General features: G+C 36.5%; 1 protein-coding gene across 1 annotated transcript in view; it reads right to left on the bottom strand.

Moving 5' to 3' along the window:
• Positions 1-2579: 2579 nt before the first annotated feature.
• LOC103812123 (transcription factor RFX3-like) overlaps positions 2580-8601 on the bottom strand; it is a gene marked incomplete at its 3' end in the record, with an annotated part of 29625 nt that continues 23603 nt past the window's right edge. The window contains exon 4 of the mRNA XM_009085130.1: positions 2580-2654. Coding sequence (XP_009083378.1) covers positions 2580-2654 — 75 coding nt within the window. The remainder of the gene's footprint in view (positions 2655-8601) is intronic.

Here is an 8601-nt window from a genome sequence, read left to right as displayed (position 1 = left end):
AGTACCATTAAAGTAACTGTAAAAGAAAATTGTCTCCAAACAGTATTGCAAGCACTTTTTTTTAAAAACCCAAACATTTTTTTTCAAGTTGAAATACAGTCCTAAAACTGTTCAGGTTTGAATCATGGCTTTTAAATTTGCAGCACTGGCCATACTGGAATGGGGAAAGGTATGAAATCTTTTCAGACTCCGATTAAGTGGCAATGTTTATAAAACATTCAACTATCAACTAATTAAGTAAGTCAATCTCATGCAGAAATAAATGAAATCAGAAAATCAATTGCAAACTCCTCAAAATGAGCATACTTCTATTTAGGAAAAAACATTCCTACGAAACCTCGCTGAGGTATCATAGGATGAAAATTCCAATCCCCAAGCTTTCCCCCCACCCCCTCCCCCCGCAAATTAAGTTATCATCTGAAAAGTGCAAGTTAACGAGACACCCTGATAAGAGAAGTAAGCCCTAAAGGGCCAGGAAATGCCAGCTAAGTGAAAAAAGGGAAATATGCCCTAAAGGGCCACTAAGCGCAGGCTGAGGGAGGGGATGGTGACAATTAATAATTAACATGTATGAGCATTTAATGGATAAAAACCATGAAGTTTTGTCCCTGGCTGCACAAGTTTGGTGGAGTGATCCCCCTTGTGCCCAGTGCTGAATAAACAAATACCTGCTACTCAGAGATACAAGTCTGTGAGTAGTTCTTTTCCAGCCTTTTCTTGGCATCAACACAATTTAGAATTCTATTCTAAATATAAACCTAGTTGTCTTACTAATGCCAAACCGCTGTAATTCAAAATCAAGGAAAGTTTGAAGAGACAAAGACTAAACCTGCATTCAAACTTCCTCCATACTGTCCTTGAGTTTAAAGACAGTATTGCTTTAGAAACAGGTAAAACATCCAGTAAATTTGAACTAGATTTTGAACTTCTTTCAAAATGACCAAAATTAGAAAACACTGATTGCCAAAAATCACGCACAAGGGTTTTTTTAGCATTTTTTCCCCACAGAGATAACATCTCTATCAGAATAATCTTCAGAAAGCCTTCATAGATAAGAAAGAAACACCTTGATAAGCCTCCATAGCTGGACGCAAATCTCATCATTGGGAACATACTGTGAACAGAGCACAGCACCAGCAATGAGTGAAACAGTTTACCGAGGCATTGCACCTTAACTTGTACTTTTTCTTGTTTTTATACCATGATTCTGGTCTTCATAACAGGAATAAATGCAAACTTAGCAACAGTTCTAGTGTTCCAAGTCTTAACATAGATTTCTAAACCTTTGCCAAAAAAGTTATGGTCCCTTGAAAAATTACATTCAAACAATTTTGATATTATATGTCTAATACTATGTATCAAATAATAATGTTGACACTGTCTTATCTTCAAAAAAATTATTTTGTAAATACACAAGGTGGAAACCTTCTGTCTATCACTTCGCGTAACTTTTTATAATACAATTTTCCCCTTCCAATTTTAGATTTCCTAAAAATAGTTAGCTTAAATTTTCCACTAAAAATTTTTGATTTTTGACATTGACATAAGCAGAACCCTACAGAAAAAAACCCCAATATTCAAACCTCTTAACACATTCAGTTTTAGTTTTATTTCTGAGGAACAGTCTCTGCCACCGTATTCTTACATTTAAGACTGCAAACTAAATTTAAATTTATTCTGTAAGACAATAAAGTAATTTGAACTTATATAATACGTAAAGCTGAGAAGGAAAAAAGTAAGATGAATACAAACCAATCAACATGGCAAAAATACAAACCCACAAATACCAACAGAAAAAAATTTCAGGAAAGACTAACAACTTACAAAGTAATATTCATATATATATATAGTAAGTTTAAAATTAATTTTGGGCCTTTTTCCTTTATTTTAAAGTTACATATAATGAAATTATCACTGTATTTGTAGATCATGGTTTCGCCCAAATATCTTTCAGCTTTGATTATGGAAAGTTCTTAACTGCAAAACTTGCAAAGTGAGAATAAATTAAAAGGCAGCTGAATAAGACATTTCTATGTACTTCAAATTAAGACAATATTTTAGGTTTTACCAGGTTATTGTAAGGATCTTTAAGATTCTTAAGTAAGTAACTTTCTAATAAACTCTCTAGTCAGAATAAATGAAGAAACACCTAGAAATAATCTAAATATATTATTTAGGCATGCTGTTTGTTTCTTCTCTTCCTCTTCACATGCCCCTAAATTAGTACAGGGTACACAGACTTTACTTTGTAGACAACTTTATTTAACATGGCAGAGGCCAGCTAAGTTAGAATTAATTGAACCTTAGCTTGACATTTACACCATAACCCGCAAAACAGTCAAATGTGTTAACTTGTCTTAACACAGGTGTAAAGCATAGGAAACAGGTAGCACTCTGCAATATACCATAAAGACATTTGATCTGACAAAATAAAGCCATGGGAGGTGTAGTAAAAGATTACAAGCAACTAAGATGGGAAGATTAAGAGCAAAAAGTAGTAATAAAATAAAACAAACATTTAGAGGCAGGCTAAGCATGCAGAACCAGCAAGAGAGAGTGTATGTGAAGAGACAACTTACATGACTGTTGAGAAGAGAGCTTCTGTGAGTGGACAGACCATCAGACTTTTGCAGTGTCTCAATCGCCATTTCAATCTGATAATAGATGTCATTAAAAAAAGGACTCAAGATGGGATAGTAAAAAAGCCTGATCAGAGAAGTTTTGACAGATTGCTTACAGATCAATAGAAATGCCTGCTTTATTCCTGGCTAGGGCACATATTCTACTAAAAGGCCTCATTCCAGAGTCCCAGTGAACACAAACTTCCTCAATGAGGTCAAAAAGTCATTTTGCTTGCATATATACTGCAGGATCACAGCCTCAAAGTCCATTGTACCTTCCAACCTGCTTAGAATGAGCTCAAATGAGCAGAATTACTGGTGAGCTGCACTGAAATAAAAATAACCCCGATTTAACAAAAAAATAGTGAATAAAGTAAAAAAAAATAATTCCTAAACAATTGTAAGAAAGGCCTCCATATGTTTTCCCTTCAACTAGATTAGGAAGAGACATGCAGAGCTTGCAGTAAGAACTGAATTAGAAACAAAACATTATCTCTCTGGAATCACAGAATCTAATCCTAAACAAAAATAATTCAATAGATTTTATGCTATTAGCTTCACTGGGACAGGACATCTCCCCTACTTACTGCCCTTTGAATATTCCCCACTGTCAAAGTAAATGGAGTCAGGAGTTACACAGACTGCAGGATCCAGCCTTTGGAAAAGCAGATTTGTTCACAGTAATTTTGCTTTTTAAAACGAAAAGAAAACACAGTATAACTAAAATACAAAGCAGAATTTCTTCAAATGCAAATGTATGAATACTCTCACATCCATTCCCTTTCTTTTCTTTTTTTTAATAACAGTGGATATTTTAATTTTGATCAGTGTGGCAACAACAATATTAAAGAAAAAAAAATTAGAACCTAAGTGTGATTTAACTGGAGGGCCAGAAGATCCAAAACATACATGAAAAATGACAGAGACAAGGTGATGCACAGTAAGAAAAGGCATACAGTTAATTAGCTACATTAAATGGCCAAAACGAAAGCAATGGAAACCACCACTTATACTTTGTAAAAACACTTGAAATTTTCTGTAGACATTTTTAACAAGCACTCCCTATTCTACTTCAAATATCACAGGACTATCTCTAATTTTAGTGGTGTAGTTTATCACCATTGGCTGAATTCACTCTATGTATAGCAGAAACTGAAAAATACTATAGCTGATATTTGAATGTACCATCCATATAAAATTATCTTCTCCTTTTTTTTACAGGGCAACTGACACATTTTATTGTGATAACTATGAGGAGTAATTTCTTTTAACTGTTTAATAGTAGTTTTACAAATCTTTTACAAATAATTGTACAAGTAATTTAACATTAGTTTTACAAATAATTACATTATTAAAAATACACTATTATGTAAGAAAACATACTATTACTTGGCAAAAACGTCTTCTGTTTTAATAGTGTGACTTTTTCACTGACTTACTTCAGTGGAAAATACTATGAGGTCAAAATATCAATCACACTGAATCAAGGAAAGATCAAATTTTAAAAGCATGATAAAAACTACAAGCTGAAAAGACCATCATGGTAAGGTCAAGTTGTTCTAAACTGTAGCCACTTTCCTGTATAAACAGAGTGCTGCAATCAAACAATGAAGACAATATACACACTTAAATCCTATTTCTGAATGTTAGGTTACTTGTTCCACAATGCTTAAGCCACAGCAGTACCACACACCAAGGTTACACCACCTGCTGCTCATTCCCACTGCTGCTCTACTCTCATTTTCTTGTTGCAGTTTGTGGCCTTGTTTGTTCAGAGAATCAATCGTTAAAAGGTGGTAACTGCACTTAAAAGTGGCATTACAGGTGACACCCATTCCTCACTGCCATGTTGATTCAATGTTTACTGTGCCAACTGGTGGGGTTTGTGTCATTTGAGAGATTTATGTTGCTGGAGTTTCTTTTAGTAGATTTCCCCAGGGTGACCACTGGCAACAATGAATATGTGTTCACTTTTACTGCACAACATAAATCAACCACTACTGGTCACCACTAAAACATGTTAATTACTTTAACAAGCTCAGAAATATGTGTGATCTGTATTTAAAATGAGTCTTCCACCAGGTTCTACTAGGACAACCTTAAGGAGAAATTGCTCTCACTGCTAATTATTTCATTCACTATTTCTAGTGTAATTTTTGAAAAATGAAATTTAACCTTTACCTGACAGACACATAGCTCACCAGTAACCTAACCATAATCTAGGTAGGTTACACAACCACTTCTTAACTACTTTTGAGCACAAAATATGTTCGATTTGAAGACAGATTCTCTAGATACTAAATTATACATTTGCCCTTTCTGAAAACTTGAAGCTACTTCTTGTTTAACTCTATTAATGCCCTGCAGGGCTTAATTCTAGGGCCAGTTTTGTTCATATTTTTATAATGATCTGGATACAGGGAGTGAATACACCACTAGTAAGTTTGCTGATGATACCAAACTAGGAGGTGCTGTTGACTCTCTTGAGGGACAAGAGTCCTTGCAGAGGGATATGGATAGAGTGGAACACTGGGCAATCACCAGTAACATGAAAGTGGCAAGTTGAAATGCCAGATTCTGCACCTGGGATAGAAAAATTCTAGGCAAGTCTGAAATGGGAGAAGTGTGGCTGGAGAGCAGCCCTGCAGAGAGGGGTCTGGGCACCAGGCCCTGTAGCAGCCAGCAGTATGCCCTGGCAGTCAGACGGGCAACAAACCCCGTCCTGGGTGCATCAAGCCCAGCATCACTGGCTGTCAAAGAGGTGACTGTCCTGCTGCATTGAGCATTAGGGCAGGGCCTCACCTGGACTGCTGGGTGCAGGTCTGGGCCAACCATTTAAGAACGTTGTGAAGGTCCTCGAATGTGTCTGGAGGACAGCAAGAAATCTGGTGGAAGGACTGGATACAGTGTCATGTAAGGAGCTACTAAGGACTTTGGGCTTGTCTAGTTTGGAGAAAAGAAGACTGAGGGGTGACCTCCTTGGCCTCTACAGCTTCTTGAGGAGGGGAAGTGGGAGAGGGAGGTGTTGATTTCTTCTACCTGGTAGCCAGTGATACAATGTGTGGGAATGGTTCAAAGCTGCACCAGGGGAGGTTCAGACTTGCCAGTAAGAAGCATTTCTTTAGAGAGAGAGCTGGGCAACCCTGGAACAGGATTCCTAGAGAGGGTGGTTAATGTCCTGAACCTGTCAAGTGTTTAAGGAGCATTTGGACAATGCCCTTAACAACACGCTTTAACCTTTAGTCAGCCCAGAAGTGCTCAGCCCAATCATGAACTACACAATTGATGCAGATCCCTTCCAACTGAAATATTTTATTCCATTCTACTCTCTTATTCCAAGCTTTTGGGTTTTCAAGATGATTTATATGACACAAAGTACCATGTGTATAGCAAGTAAAAGCCACCCAAGTAAAACGTAGCTTCTGTGAAGGATCTGTTCCATCAAGCTTTTAAGCTCTATGTTTTGGCCAGGAACTTCTATTTAGGTTCTAGAAAAATTAACATTTCATCTCTATTCTAAACAGCATTTAAGCTGAAATACAGGATAGCTACACAGCCAATTAAATTAGTATTATTATGATTTTTTTTGAAAGATGAAAATAATTTTAACATTTAAAATTATATGCTGCATAAATACAAAAGGAAGACTGATGCCTTTGCATTTTAACAATAAGTAGCAAGAAACTCCAAGCACAACTAACTACATATATATATCTGAAATGTTAACTGACAAGAATTACACTGTCATTTATCTGAATAAGTGATTAGTGACACCTTTCACCTATTCTTAACAAGACTAAAACCATAATTTATTAAAACACTCTGATAACTGAAATGTATACTATCACTTCCACTGCAATTTCAACTAAACTGTGTTAAATGTTACACTACTGGTAGGAATGCTCCTCAGTTTGTATAGTTACAAGCATGGGCAGTCACTAAATTCAGAGCACGATAGCTATGAAAACTGTGATTGTAAACTTCTTCAATTTACTTTGTTTGCCACCTAAAATACTGCCTTACACTCTGACACAGGCGTCAAGGACTAAGCATATTTCCCTGGAGTTAAAATATTCAGCAGTTTGATCCCAGTACATGCATCCGTAATACTACAATGTTCAGTCTTATGTGATCTACGGATTTGAAAGTTATTAACTGTTCTTGCTAATTTACGTTCTTGCTAGTGTTCATTAACATGTTACAAGATAAAAAACCCACGCATAATAGTCTCAAATGCGTATAGCACAGACACAGCAAATATCGATCCCAAACCCACTTTGAAAAAAATTCCCTTCCTTTTAGGAAGAAGAAAAAAATATGATTCAACTAATCACCTAATGATTCAACTCATCAACGCAAAGTATTTATAATAAGTTGTTCTGAGGTCAGGACATAAAAAGAAAACGAACTGAGAAGTTTAAGTCCTGAGGTTCGCAATTAATCTGGGTATGCCACAGTTTATTTTCTTTATCTCTTTGTGTTTGCAAACCAACTTCCACCAGCAGCAAAGCAGGCTACCTTAGGTGGTATCTTAGAATTCAATATACTATTGCAACATGCTGAAATGAAGATAGTTCCTGTCTTTATCCACAGGTACTTCTCATTCACAATGTCTTTTATCTGCTGCCAAAGTTTTGCCCTTTTGGGCTTTAAAGTAAGTGAAATTCTAAAGGAGCTATCATCACAATGGTCCGCTAATTCATCTTATGTATACAAGAAAGATTGATTTGGTAGAGCTAGCTAAGTCCTGGGTACTTGTTGCAATTGTGTTTACCTAATTAGTCTGTATCCACATCATGTATCCTGTAGCCTGAAGCTACAGGATAATAGGGCACAGGGCTTTTGAGAATTCACACTTTCACCCTTTTAGGATGCCACAAACACACATTATTTATGATGGCTTTCTGGTGCTGTTTGGTTCTGCTTCAGGATGGAGTATTCATGTATGTCATACAGACTTCTGAAACCTATGCCAGAATGTTGTGATAGGCAGACAAGCTTGCCCAGGAAAAAGAAGCCTGAAAATGGCATAGTACTGACCACACAAGGAGAACACTTTCACCCTTTTAGGATGCCACAAACACACATTATTTATGATGGCTTTCTGGTGCTGTTTGGTTCTGCTTCAGGATGGAGTATTCATGTATGTCATACAGACTTCTGAAACCTATGCCAGAATGTTGTGATAGGCAGACAAGCTTGCCCAGGAAAAAGAAGCCTGAAAATGGCATAGTACTGACCACACAAGGAGAATTTGGATCGAGCCAGCTGGAAGAGAAAGACAAAAAATTTTTGCATCCCTGCCAATAGAAAAAGCTGTAGTAGCACCTGTAAACTGGTTCTACAAAATTTTGTTCAAGAGAATGAAGCAATACTATGAAGACAGAAAGAAAGATACATTTTTAAGACTGTGGAATGAAAGAAATTCAAATATGCACAAAGAGAAGAACATAGATGTAAAATAATCACTGTATTTTACATATAGCTGACCTCTAAAGAATGCTGATAAACCTTAAAAACTCTTTTAAAAAAGGGCTTTTTCTCTCTTAAAACAATTAACTTGTAAACACCCAAGTTTAATATACATAACAGATACTTGTCAAAATACCTGCTGCAAATGCACACCCCCAGTAGTTTGCAGGTACATAAGGCATGCATACTGACCAATTAGTATAATATGTTCTCTAGCCATTACAAGTTAATATATAGAGTCAACATATGGAGAAAAAGCACACCTAACAGCAACAGACTGGAAAATAAAAAAATATTTGGAGTTAAGTCAGATTACCTCCTCCTTCCCAAATTTTCAAATGAAACATTACTGCCCTTGTCACAGGGGACCATGTCCCAAGTGACCTTGCTGGGCTTGAGAGGTGAGATGATGCAAACCTCATGAAATTCAACAAACTGAAGCGTAAGGTCCTGCACTTGGGTTATGGCAATCCCAGACACACCTATAGGTTGGGCAGAGAATGAGCAG

The sequence above is a fragment of the Acanthisitta chloris genome, unplaced genomic scaffold, assembly GCF_000695815.1.
Source record: "Acanthisitta chloris isolate BGI_N310 unplaced genomic scaffold, ASM69581v1 scaffold1492, whole genome shotgun sequence".
NCBI lineage: Eukaryota > Metazoa > Chordata > Aves > Passeriformes > Acanthisittidae > Acanthisitta > Acanthisitta chloris.
This window is presented reverse-complemented; position numbering and strand designations above follow the sequence as displayed.